The sequence below is a fragment of the Alligator mississippiensis genome, chromosome 6 (assembly GCF_030867095.1).
Source record: "Alligator mississippiensis isolate rAllMis1 chromosome 6, rAllMis1, whole genome shotgun sequence".
In the NCBI taxonomy this organism is placed as follows: Eukaryota; Metazoa; Chordata; order Crocodylia; family Alligatoridae; genus Alligator; species Alligator mississippiensis.
Window position 1 is genome coordinate 89,982,295 of NC_081829.1, and position 13,602 is coordinate 89,995,896.

The 13,602-nt window shown below is 40.8% G+C and overlaps 1 protein-coding gene across 1 annotated transcript in view; it reads right to left on the reverse strand.

Annotated features, from left to right (window-relative positions):
* The window catches only part of CCDC172 (coiled-coil domain containing 172), a 36,957-nt gene extending 23,878 nt beyond the window's left edge, over window positions 1-13,079 (reverse strand). The window contains exons 1-5 of the mRNA XM_006262705.4: window positions 12,998-13,079; window positions 8,118-8,234; window positions 5,543-5,708; window positions 3,671-3,772; window positions 1,487-1,589 (exon numbers count right to left, since the gene is read on the reverse strand). Of these exons, the coding sequence (XP_006262767.2) occupies window positions 1,487-1,589; window positions 3,671-3,772; window positions 5,543-5,708; window positions 8,118-8,234; window positions 12,998-13,048 (539 nt within the window). The 5' untranslated portion in view covers window positions 13,049-13,079. The remainder of the gene's footprint in view (window positions 1-1,486; window positions 1,590-3,670; window positions 3,773-5,542; window positions 5,709-8,117; window positions 8,235-12,997) is intronic.
* Between the last annotated feature and the right edge of the window lie 523 nt (window positions 13,080-13,602).

Consider the following 13,602-nt stretch of genomic DNA (forward strand, 5'->3'; position numbering starts at 1 on the left):
TTGGGAAAATGTTCCAGGTGGGTTAGTCTTGGGGTGGAGTTGCACATTATATGTAGACCCTAATAAATTTATGGACTGTAAAGTGGTATTAAAGTTAGAACATGCTGGGGCAGTCTCACATTAAGAGTTAATATCATTTCTTGTCTGTACAGCTCTGACTTCATAGATTTCATAGACATTCGGGCTGAAAAGGACCTCGGAAGATCATTGAATCCAGGACCGTGCCCCAGGGCAGGAAGTCAGCAGGGGTCATAGGATCCCAGCAAGATAAACATCCAGATGTCTCTTGAAGGCGTTCAAAGTGGGTGCTTGAACCACCTCCGGCGGCAGTCTATTCCAAACCTTGGGGGTTCAGACAGTAAAGAAGTTCTTCCCTATGTCCAGCCTGAAACAGTCATGGAGGAGTTTGTGACCGTTAAACCTTGTCATCCCTTGGGGTGCTCCGGTGAACAGATGTTCCCCCAGATCCTGGTGAGCACCCCGATCAACTTATAGGTGGCCACCAGATCATCCCTGAGCCTGTGCTTTTCCAGGCTGAAGAGTCCCATAGCTCTCAGCCTCTCTTCATAAGGTCTGCTTTCCTGACCTCTGATCATGTGCATGGATCTCCTCTGCACTCTCTCGAGCTTCTCCACATCCTGTTTGAGTTGTGGAGCCCAAAACTGGATGCAGTACTCCAGCTGTGGCCTCACCAAGGCCGAATACAATGGGAGGATGATGTCCTGGGATTTACTTGAGAAGCATCTGTGGATGCAAGCAAGCATTTGCTTGCTCTACTAGCAGCAGTATCACATTGCTGGCTCATGTTCATCTTGTGGTCAATCATGACCTCCAAGTCAATCATGACCCCCAAGTCAAGGAAAGTCTGTTCTTAGAGAAACAGGGGTGCAGCTGTGCATGAAGCATTAGCTTCATTAAAAGAAGGCCACACTATGGACAGGCCAGTTGTGGAACATGGAAAGGATTTAGCAAGCATGCATTTGTGTGAACTTGATCTCCCTACTGCCCTGCACAACTGGTGCAGAGGTGCTGTTACTGCAATTCTGTTCTGTTAAGTTGAACAGCCTGGACATCTGATAGAGGTTGTGGAGCTAACTGGCAACCAATATGGCACTGGGTAATGAAGGAGAATTTAGTCAATGCACCACATGACACCACAGCTTTGATGTAAATTGAGGGCTTGGCCCCCCTCACATATGGATCAAGGATAGTAAGTTGCAAAAGTGTCTTAAAAAATTACTTTTGCTCTTTTACCCAAGTTGCATTGTAGGTTCCTTGACTCAGATCAAGACCTTTTATTTCAGTGGGAGCCATAAAGAAGGATAATGGGATTTGTCATCATAAACTAGAATGAGTTTGTCTGTCTTCAAAAGAATATTGTGCAGGAATGGGCAAACAGGCTCAGTACTAGTTCCACAATGTGATCAGGCTGGTTCAAAATTAGAAAGACAAATTTTAAGACTTTCTAAAAAGTAATGATTATTACCTTAAACACTCAGTATCAGTCTGAGGTTTTTCACCAACTTTGATTCTTTCTGCTTCTAAACATCGTGTGATACCTTCAGCTTCTCTGACTTGTTCTTCAACATCTAAACATAAAGTGAGTGTTTTGACCAAGATATAGTAAATATCTCTGTTCAGCTGCAGCCTACCTTTCTTACTCACAAGTTATTAAAGTGTAAACTGCTATGGAAATGAAAATATTACAGTACACAAAATTAAAATGCAAATATTTGTATTTGTAACTGGCATGTAATTGCAACATTTCAGGCAATTGCAGAGTCTACAGGATGGTTGTAATAGCTGTATGCTACAATATTTAACCTTATAAAGAAAAACTTATGGCCTGAATTTTTCATCACTCAACGGTTGTAATATATGCTATTTACAATAGTAAATGAACAATCTGGTTAGTTATATCACTTTTAAAATATTTTTATACAGTTGATGAAAGTGAATATTTGTATTCTGTAAATAATGTAATATAATGTTATTTAAGTTGCATATTAGAACTGGTACTCCATCTCCGTCCTCCTTGACCAAGTTTGACACTGTTGACAGTGGTAATTGTTTTTGAAAATTTTTGTTCTCTTGGCTTCCATGATACCGTCCTTGTCTAGGTTTTTACCTTTCTCCCTCTTATCTTCAGCTGCCTTTCAGTGCATCTGCCTCAATCCCCCCGCTCCTTCTCCAAGTCCATCTTTCTGCTTAGCTCCATAGGGTTCTCTCCTTAGCATCCTCCTTTTTTCTCTATATATATTATCTCGGGGAAATCGCATATATAAACACAAATTCAATTACTATCTCTATGTTGACAACTCATAGATATACCTCTTAGCTTTGGACTTGCCTACTTCTGTCCAAACTGTAATTGTGGTCTGTCTTTGTGCCCTGTGCTCATGAATGTTTTGTCAGCACTGATTCAAGATGTTTAAAGTCAAGCTTTTAATCATTACTGTTTCATGCTCTGTTTTACTTTCTTCCTCAATCACTGTGAATGCTATCACCATCCAGTCTGTTGTTTCAGACCCATAACTTGGGCATCATCTTTGACTAAGAGTTTTTCCTAGTATTCTCCTACAGGCTCCAAGTCTTGCCAGTTCTTTCTCCATAACACGTCTCTCCTATCCAGCCACACAGCTCATTAATTATTTCACTTCTTTATCATTGTAATTATTCTTTTCTCTTTCTTTGATAGCTGTAATACTGCCTCACTTATATCAATTCAGAAAGCTGCTGTGAAGATTTTTCTCTTAGTCCAATGATTCTCCATCATGGCTTTGTAGCATCCGGAGGTGCTTTGAGATCCTTTCAAGGGTGCCACATGAGGTAAACCTAGAGATCTCACCTAGGAATCTGTAATGTTAAAAACCTTCTGACCAGTTGCGATCCTTCTGAGTCTTGTTCAACAGAAGAATTACTCTATTATTTTTCTGTCATCAAAAAGCAAGTGCGAACAATAAGTTGGCATTTTCTGAGAGGTTCTTGAAGTCTATCAATGGGTGCCCTGAGTCTAAAAAGGTTGAGACCCACGGTCCTAGTCCATCACTTTGGCCATGCCTCCCCTTTTGCATCCCTCTTTTGGTTCCCGCTTGTTTGTTGCATCACCATAAGCTACTTCTCCTGGCTTTCAAGGTCCTTCATGAATTATCATCCTCATTCATCTTCTGATTGGCCCATGATAGCCTCCATTTCTTAGTTGTTCAGTTTTCAGACCAGCACCCTCAGTGTTTTATTGCTTGTTAAATGTTGTAGATAAATATTTGGTATGGAGTACTTGGAGGATTTACTTTGATTACAGATTCCTAATGGGCTTTTTGAAAGAATGTATCGGTTGATTTTCGTTTTAATGTGCTAAGTTTTAAATGTATATATTTATTTTATCTGCAAAAGTAGGAGTTCATTTTTCATATTTATGGGAATAAAATTCAGAAAATCCCCTATACGCTCTGTATCAGTGACAGAAGTATAAATCTCATCACAACTCGGTATTTGTTGTAGCCATACTTTAAAATGACTAATTAGGCTATAAAACAAGAATACAAAAATCTTACTTCTGTGACTTACTCTAATCTGTTGAGAAAAATAACCTGACAGAAATCATTTGTCAAATGTATTTATCAAACCAAAAATAATTATCATAACAAGTGATTATCAAACACATGAATACCTTTGAGTTTGCTTTGAAGAGTAAATAAATCCTGCTTTAATTCATTCTTCTGCAGCTGGAGTGCATTTAACTGAACATTTTTATGTTCCACTGACTCCATTTCTAAGGGGAAATAATTATATTTTAAATTAAAATGTATTACAGTTTTAATCTTCATGATGTAATCTTAAATACTCTTTAACTATTTCTAACTGCCTTCAGATATTTGAAAAGGACATTAAGAATAAAATTACAATTAGTCTTATAGAACCCAATTTACAAGAAATTACATATGGTATTATGTATTCATTAGTTTTAAAAGAAACTTATTTTTAGCATTCATAAAATAAGCCACAGTTTGTTGATTGAATAAAAATTAGTTTCGTATATTTTATTTTGAAGTGTTACTCATATTATTTAGGAGGATGACCTGTGCACTTAAATTGGACAAATGCTTTTTCAGAGGCCTAACCATGCCAATGTAAGGATTTGTAGTTAGTGTCATGGACGTTTAAGGCATATATTTTGATGACACTCGGTAAGGAATATAATATTCCTGAATTATTATTTCTACTTACATATTACTGCTTTTGTTGCTGACAGTGTAATTGGTGCTAGACACAATGTAGTTTAAAAAGCACAGTCACACACGTGGCAAGGCATAGTATTAGAATAGGCTAGAATTAGAGGAAAGTGTTAAATAAAAATAGGTTCTCTGTTTTTTTGGGGGAAAATGTCCTCACTGATTTCTGTTAATCACTAGATACAATAGCTGCCAACTAGCGGAGACAGCATTCTCCTAATTAGCTATGTCAAAGCTGGAGTCACTTTGATCAAAAGCTGAAGAAGTAAGAAGTGGAAACTAAAATGGACAACCCTATTACTGTGACCTGTAAACAGCAGTCAGGAAATACGAGGGTCGGTTGTATGATGAATGAAGTTTTTTAAATCGGGTTATCCTCAGAGATTCATTTTTTACTGTTTTGGCCATTAATGTTGCCAGACCACTGGATTTAATTGCCATGAGTGTGAGCCATCTTTTTCTGGGAAAGTGAGAACTGAATCTGTTCAAGTAGCCCTTGGTTTAATACATAAGAAAGGAGAGATATGGGTTATGTGCATGTTCCTGTATGCCATGAAAATTAACTGCCCAGTCAGCAAGAAGACATAAAAGGAAAGAAGTGGTTAGAGTATCTGCTATTATAAATTATATGTTTTAACAAGGTCATATGATCCTTTTCAATCTCACTGTAAGAGACTAGGCCTACAAAGTGTTTGTACATTTAATTCCCCTGGAAGTTAGAAGGATTTGTAAGATCTTGGTTTGTATGGCAGTCCAAGGGGGTACCCCTTTATGACTCTTTCTGGCTGCAACATCACAGGTGGCAATTCAGGACCGGAGGTAGGTTGTACAGACCTGTTGCTGTCAAAATAGCACTATGGACAGGAAAGGGCTGAATGGGGTGGGAAATGGGAAGATCTTTGACTCTATCCTTTAATGTGCTGGCCAATACAAGTACTCTGAGACATGGCTGAATCAGAATCTCCCTCCTGGGCTGCTGCAGGGCAGATCATTGTCTCACAGTCTAGCCCAAGGGTAGGTGGACACATATTTGGGATGGAGGCCACTGGAGGGGTTCTGGTGAGCTGTTGGGGGCAGGGGGACTGTTGACTTGGCTGGGGGTGGGGGGAAGCAACTGATCCTATATGGCCCTGGGCCCCTCCGTCCCACACCCACCACTGGGGGTGCTGGATGAAGTGGGTGGGCAGGGTCTCCTGGGACCCCCTGTGGGCAGGGCACATTAGCCAGACAGATGGGATGGGGCTGGGATCAGGGGGCTGTGACAACGTGGGACTGGGGCCTCAGGGAAGAGTTGCAACTTGATGACATACCATCTTTCAAAATATTTTCTTCGTTTTCCAAATCATGTATTTCAGTCTTGACCTTTTTTTTAATCAAGATGTCTCTGTTACTTGTTAATCCATACTCATTGTTAAACTCTGTTATTTCCGTCATAAAATTCCTCTCTTCTTCAGTCATTTTTCTCTTTGTATCAGTCTAAAAATGAAAAATGATTTAACATAAAGAGAAAACACAGAAATTTTTATTAAAATAATCAGTCTGAAATTAAAAAAACTTATTTCCTTAAATTGAATAAGCTCCCTCCAGTGGTTGTGTAGTCACCTACCCTGGAAATCTTCAAAGGAGATTGGACAGTCACCTTGCTGGGGTCACTTGACCCCAGTTGTCTTTTCCTGCCTAGTGCAGGGGGGCTGGACCCAATGATCTACCAGGTCCCTTCCAGCCCCTAATGATCTATGAATCCATGAATAAAAAACCAGCATGCATTCTATTCTTCTGACCTCTACAAAAAGGAAAATGGTCTCCATCTCCATCATTCTTGCTTTTGCATAAACCCTACCATTTGATTTTGTGACAAAATGAGAAGCATATTCTTTATATACAAGCAGTGCTACAAGCCCTATTATGCCAACAATTTGTACAAAGAGCTCTGTATTGAAATCAATAGGGAGTTCTGCTTAAAAATCAATGGCACAATGTGGCCATTCTTTCTTTTTTTTTAAATTACTCATTAAGGGTGAAACTCTTTTTGCAGAAGGCCAGGAAAAGGCCAGTGGCCTACCTAACTTCCAGAAGACAGTCCAAGAAAGTGGGCCCTTGCTCAAGCCAGTGGAAGATGAGTTCTCTCAGCACCTTCTGAAATTGGTTTTAAAGAAAAACTATTCCATTTATAGAAAAACACATCCATATAGTCATTGCCAAAATTAAATCAATTCAAAACACTTAATACTAAATTAAACAAAATTGATTTACCTCTAAAACAAGATAACTTCTGTATCAAACCTGGATGGGCCGAACAGATCGCAAATTCACATTCCATCAAGAGACAGCAATTTTGCTTTTACAGCTAAAAAAGATTACCGTGATATTATGGTATTTCCTATTCTCTCTCCCTCACTGAATATAAGGAATACCTGGGATGCTGCACTACTCATAAAGGCAAGTGTGAAAAGATTTTAAGTGTAGGCACTGTGAATTTTTTTTAATGTTCCAAATGAAATGCCACGTTTTAAAAAAATAAGGGGAGTCATGTCGTGTAGGCATGTGTGCAGGGAAGAAGGGCAGGCTAGGGGATGAGTGAACTGTTAGGGCAATGATCCCAAACCAGGATGTCAGGGCATTTAGGGGTGCTGCAAGACCCTTTGAAAGGTGTTACAAAATGTGAAGAGATACGTAGTTAAGCAGAGAATCGGTGTCTGCCCGGCTGTTCCTCTTCTTCCAGTGCCCAGCCCCTCTGCAAAGAGTTAAGAACTGCAGTAATTAAGTTAGGTTTTGAAACAGGATGCTCCTGAATTAAGAAAAGTTATGGAGATTGCCTTGTTTCTGTTGAGGGCTGCCTTGAGTCTAAGAAGGTTAAGAACCATTGCGTTGAGGTAATATGGTGGCCCAAAGTCTGCTGGGTTTTTTTTTACAAAGGAATCGCATGATTGATTTACACTGTGTTACCTTCAACAGAGCTCACTTTGGGTGAGATGCTCCAAGACATGCACAGAGGGGGCTTTGGTAACTCCGTTCTATAGATAGGGGTGACCAGACTGCAGCGTGGGTGCCACAAGAGACACAGGCAGCCTTTCTGTGTGGGATGCAGCAGACTGGAGAGGAGAGAGGCAGCCCTGTGGCCGATATGCCAGGGAGCAGAAAACAGAGCAACAGATCAGGTAGGGAGCACAAGGCAGGAAGCAGAAAGCTGAGCAACAGAGAAAGGGATCAGAGTTGCTCTTCAGAAGGCGTGGGGCTAATTGTGGCACGCCTGCCAAAAAGGTTGGCCCCCACTGGTATAGATACTGCTAAGGGTACAGACTATGTGGAGGATCCATGTTTCTTGAGAATGGTCCTGGCCTCCTACTGAAGTTGGAAGAATGAATACAGATCCCAAGAGATCTGCAGGATATAGGGGTATGTCCTGCAAGCCTATTCTTTGACTGGAAGGAAAGCCTAGTACCTCTCTTAAAATCATTAGGGAGGAAGCTTCTCAAGGGTGCTCCCTAGCTCCCTGTACCCCTGCAACCCAAGTCTCTCCCACAGATTCAGCTGTGGAATTGGGCAATCCAGGCCATCTCAAGGGCTTTTGCCATTTGTCTTTAAGAAAAGAGATCATATGTGAAAATAAGACTTTGGTCAACAACCAGCAGAAATTAGGAAACTGAAATTAAGACTGCTGATTGAGCTGTGGTGATTTTTCCAAGATGTGTTTTATCTACAGTATTTAAGTTTGGAGTTAGAAAATGCATTTCTTTGAGGCTTTAATTTATTAGGACCAAAGCAAAATGGTAATAATTCCTATTTTTGTATCTAATTGATATATTTTTTCACAATTTAAATGTGAGTGCAGTCATAAATTTTTGTAGAACTGAATTGTTCTAAGTACTGTAGCTGGAAACCTACAAGGATGTTCAGAAGAATACTCTTTTGATTCACAAGTTCCACTTTCTGTTTTTCAATGCTGTCTTCACGTTTCTTCAAAAGCTCTAAGTAGAAGAGCTTTTCTGACAGATGCTGAACCTTCAAAGAGAACAAAAGAATATAAATATAGCTTGATTGCAAAGTCTTGCACATAAAGACCCTTAATTCTGTTCAGATATAGTCTGCTAAAACATAGCTGCTTGACCATGGAAGCTTATGGTACCTTCTCATAAGCCTACAATCCACACATGATTCTTTGGACAAGTAAACCCTCTTTAAAAGCTGCATTCAGTGCTGCTGTCTGCATCTAGAGAGAAGTCCATAACACTGGCTAACTTAGATGAAAAGTCTGTTACAAATGGCTTGATTGAGCATATATAAAAAAGTAGGGGTCCACCAATAAAGATGTTCTTGGCTGATACCAATGACTGATTATTAACCAGCCATATCGGCCAATACTGATTTGATAACCGATGTACAGAAATGCAGCCCGGCAGCCTGGAGAGCAGTGTACTGCCAGTAAGTTGGTGAGGGGGGTGGAAAAGGGCATAGGGTGGAGCAGATTGAGGCCCCCACAGTGAAGAAGGGAGTAGGGCAGGGCAGGTGCTGCACAGCCAGGGCAGTGAATGCAACCCCAGGGCCAGGAGTGGGATGGACTAATGAACAGTTCATCCAGGCAGAGTGGGGAGTGAGGAGAGGAGGTGGCTCCCCCCCTGCTGTGTGCACCCCTGGGGGGGCATGCCCCCCCCCCAATTTTGTGTGCAGGGCAAGGGTGTGCTGCCTGATGCAGGCTCAGGGCCAGGTGCTGCACTGACCGGCCTCTTCCCAGTTGAGGTGTGGGGGGAGCAGGCTAGCTGGACCAGGGCAGGCAGGGGTGGGGTGGGCTCAGCTGCATGGGGTAGGCAGCAGTGGAGGTGCTGGGAGGGGTGGCTATGGGGGGGTATGGGGAATTTTGAGGTGGCTATAGCCCCACAACCCCCTCCCCCCAGTACTGCCCCTGTTTGGGGCATTCCATTCTGCTGCCTTTCCCTCAGTAGCCCTGTGCGGGTGTATTCGGGAGCTATAGTTACCCCAGAATTCCTCGTAGCCACCCCTCCCAGCACCGCCGCCTGCCCCATGTGTCTGAGCCTGCCCTAAGCTCAGCCCTGGCCCAGCCCCCCTTCTTGGAAGAGGCTAGCAAAGCCCCTAGCCCTGAGCCTGCAGCAGGCAGCCTGCCCTCACCCCACACACAAATTGGGGGAACATATGCCCTCTATGCCTCCCTTGGGGGGTATGCGCAGTGGCGGAGATCCATCCCCACCATTCCCTGCACCCTCTGGACAAGCTTCTCGCGGCTCCATCCCAGTCCTGGCCCCGGGGTTGCATTCACCGCCCTGGCTGGACAGTGCCTGTCCCTGCCCCACTCCCTCCCTCACACTGGGGGCCTCGATCTATCCCCCACCCGATGCCCCTTGCTCCCCACAGACTTACCGGCAGGACTCTGCTATCCAAGCTGCCCGGCTGTATTCCTGGCCGTGCGCATGCTGTGGGTTCATGCATACACGTGGCATGTATCAGTGAAATGATCAACTACACTGACCAAACGAAGTCAATGGTTGATAATGTTAATTTTCCCTTTATCGGTGCCGATCTGATATACAACTAATATATCGGTGGACTCTAATAGAAATTTTTTAGACAATGTAATATAGGGTTGAGTCTTATACCATCTGACCCCAGGTATCAAGTCAAGCATGGAATAACAAAAAAAAAAATGCATAGGTCCAAAATTATTAAAGTCTTTTCTGAATGGCTGAGGTTAGACTTAGATAACTATTTATGCCAGCTATTACTTTGCAGCCTCACTCCTAGCATAGAGGAGTGAAGTAGAGACTTGATGTTCTCATAAATATTTTTCTCAGTATGACAGTGATAACTATCAGCTGGGGAAGAGGAATGGAGGATCAGTGTATGGGCACAAGACAGTCTGCCATAAAACCACATCCAAAGCTTCCTTCTGCGTACATTTTTATTTATAGATTTAATTTGTAAACAATAGTCGATCTCAAAGGAGGGAGGCTGTTCAACCCATTTCCATGTCTACTTGAAGAATTATTCCAGGCTATCCAGCACAGCCAGATTGGTAGGCTAGTTTAGGATAGATGATGTAATAATAAACATCAGCATGTAAGTTAGGTACAGGTGAATTTTTTAAGGGCCATCAATAAGCTTGTGTTTGATATGGTGGTGGTGAAGTGGAGCTAGTGGAGTGGAGGGATTGGAAGAGAGAGTGTAATGATAAAAAATATATATAAATAAGGAAAGTGATCTTGGCAGCAGTGTTTTGACCAAACATGAAAGGAGTACAATAGGTGTTAGGAAACTCAAGAGAAGATGGGATGGCAGTAGTCAAGGGGGGAAACAGAGAGAATTTTAAGTGGTATGGTGAGAAAGGCAAGGCTAGAAATTAGTGATATTATAAAAGAAGAATTAACAAGATGTGGAAACAAAAGAGGCAAGTTGAAAAGGAGCACAGGCAAGATGACATGCCAAATGGGACATGATGGGAGGAGATTCAAAAGAAATTAAGCTAGGGCAAAGTGAGAGGGGTTGGGAAGTACGTTTGACATGGTGAGCATTAGCCAGGTAGCTCACTGCTCAAGGATCATGTATTTGTTACATAATTTAAAGCAGTTAGTGAACGTGTGCTTCTGCATTTATTCTATGGAGCATAACCAGCTGAACTATAGTACACCTGTCCCCAAAATACCTAAGTAATCTATGCCTTAGCAATAGAATTTTTAAAGAAAAACATTGAGCCATGAAAGGGAAAAAGCTATAATTCAAGTTCTAATTACATGCTGGTTGGTTTTTTACTCAACAGAAAAAAATTAATATTTCCTGGGAGCGTTCGACTGACCACAAGCAGTCTCTGTGAAATAGATGTCAAAACACTTTTGAACTCTAACGCTCATATACTCAGGCTTTAACCCAGTGTGTGTGAGATTAAAAAGGAGATATGCAGAAATTTGGAGGAGTCATTTATTTTTACAGTATTAAGTAGTAGTACTTGGATTATATTCATTACAGTCAGTACATTTTGAGCTTTGTAGAATAAATTTCATTTTATATTTGAAAAATAAATTACAATATAAATAATCTTGGTAGTCAATATATAATCTTTAAATCTAAGTGTGATCTGATTGAAATAATGAATTTTCATATTTTCCTTATTCTTCGTATCATTTCCTTTTGATAAATGAATCAATGTCAAACTAAACTGGAATTGTAATATTTTTTTGTGGATACTGGTAAGAATATAATTAATTCTGGTGGATAAAAGATAAAAGATTTGATTAAGAATGCTTCTCTAGCTTTTCCCATTAGTCATGTACCATAATGATTCTCCTCTTGGGACCTCCTATACCTACCACACAAACCTGCTATAAATCACAATGAGTTAATACTAAGTCAGTGGTATACAAATAAAATGGTAGTTTTCATAAATTAATTTTATGAGCAGGGCCATATAGGAATTTACCTAACAAATATCACCCATTCCCTCTTTGAGTTGACTCCAGACTGGTTCCTGTTGTTGATCTACCCTGGGCCCTGATTCTTCATATAGCGTATTTTTGCTGACTTCAGTGGGACTCTTGATGTGCATGAAGTTGCATGAAACCATACTGGTTAGCAGCATTGGGGTTCTGCTTTGTTAATACATCCAAACAGTTTTGTAGATTCTCTTTTACTCTAACACATCTTTCTATCTATTCATCACAATGATGTTTCAATGCTTTTATATAGTGCGTATATTTGTTAACAGATCACATAGGAGCCCAGTTTGCTTGGAGGGATGCAAATTACCCCTAGAGCCCTTAGAACACCTGTTTCATTGCTTTAATCAACTAAACAAATAACATAGTAACTATTGATAAAATTAGGAGTCTGGTAGTAAAAAATTAAAGGACTAAATGTAATCCAGAAGGTTGCAAGATTTATCTTTAAAGCGTTTCTGTAATGTCGGAATACCCTAGGGATCTGACAAATCTGACTTTAAAAGGAGACTTGGTCAGTCCTTTATTCACCCACATTTTGTGACTGAATATATTCCAGAGCACACTTATTGCCATTTAGACATTATGTGCAGGGAGAAATAAGTGGGTCTAAATCATTTACACTTGCAATTATTTGTACTAGGAAAGCTGAGAGTACAAAATTAAAGGATTTGTCTCAAAATAAGGCTCCACAGTTGCTATACAAAAAATTAATAAAACCTGAGAATAAGGAAATGTACTGATAAGCAATGCTCTTTACAGAGCAAGCCTGAAAGGTGAGTGCAAGTACATGTTATATAACATGCAGCCAAGTAGAACTGTTGACACGGGGATGAGATGGGAAAGCTTATGGTATGATCAAAGGCTCACTCAAGTTAGTGCTAGGAGTCTTTAGGTGTATTTCTGTGTGCACAGGATAAAGGTATTTGTGAGTGGAAAAATAAGATGCGACTGAGAAGTGGCCACTGATGTTCCCATGCGTATACATTTCATGCTTCCAGCTGAACTCTATGGGCATGTTCCAAATTGCAGATCCCTCATGCAACCCCTGTCCCCAAAGACAAGTGCTGCTGAAGCAAGTTTAGGAAGCAGCCTGACGTGATCCTTCTTGGTTTGGGAATTGAATGATGCATCTTTGATCTTGTAAAGAGCTCAGGTAAAATGATGCTAAGCATACAAAGACATTCGTTAAACAAATATTGCAGTAATTAGTCTGTAAACTAGTATGAAGTTCGCTGCTTCAAAATGTTCATGAATCATTTCATTAAGATGCTATCCCAAAAGCAGCAATTAATATACTAAATATAATGAACATTATTACTGTACCTTAGTTTCTAATTGTATTTTTGCTTCCCTCAACTCTTCTTTAATTGCCATAACTTGTTCATGGTTTCTTTTTATTTCCAGTTTAACTGCAATGCAAAATAAACCTTGAAATACACAGAATAATATAAGAGGGATTCTGGCGTGCAAAATGGAGTGGTGTCAAAGAACAACTTCCGTGCAGCTCTATAAATGCTAGCTTGCTAACTACAGAATTTTTCCTATGGAAGATGGTGTCCCACTATTATCCTCAGTTACTAGAGGTGGAAATACATATTCTGGTGTGGCAAAGAGATGTAGGGAAGAAGTTTTTCAGAATCATGGACATAAATCTTAAGTTTGTGAACAAGGAGTGCCCAATACCTATTATACCGTAACAAAAATGAATTTGGGTATGCAGTTCAGTGGTAGCTCTGCTACTGCTTGCCCCCGCTCCTACCTCTCCTTACTTGCTGATGAAGTTGGGGTTTTTAGGCCACTATTTGCAGGCTAATTGCTATTACTGCAAGGTACAGCCAAAACTTAAGGCCTAGTCAGGAAGCAAACTGAGGGCAGCCCAGTGACACGGTCCTTGGGGAGGTCCCCCCAAACCCTTAAAGTTGCATAGG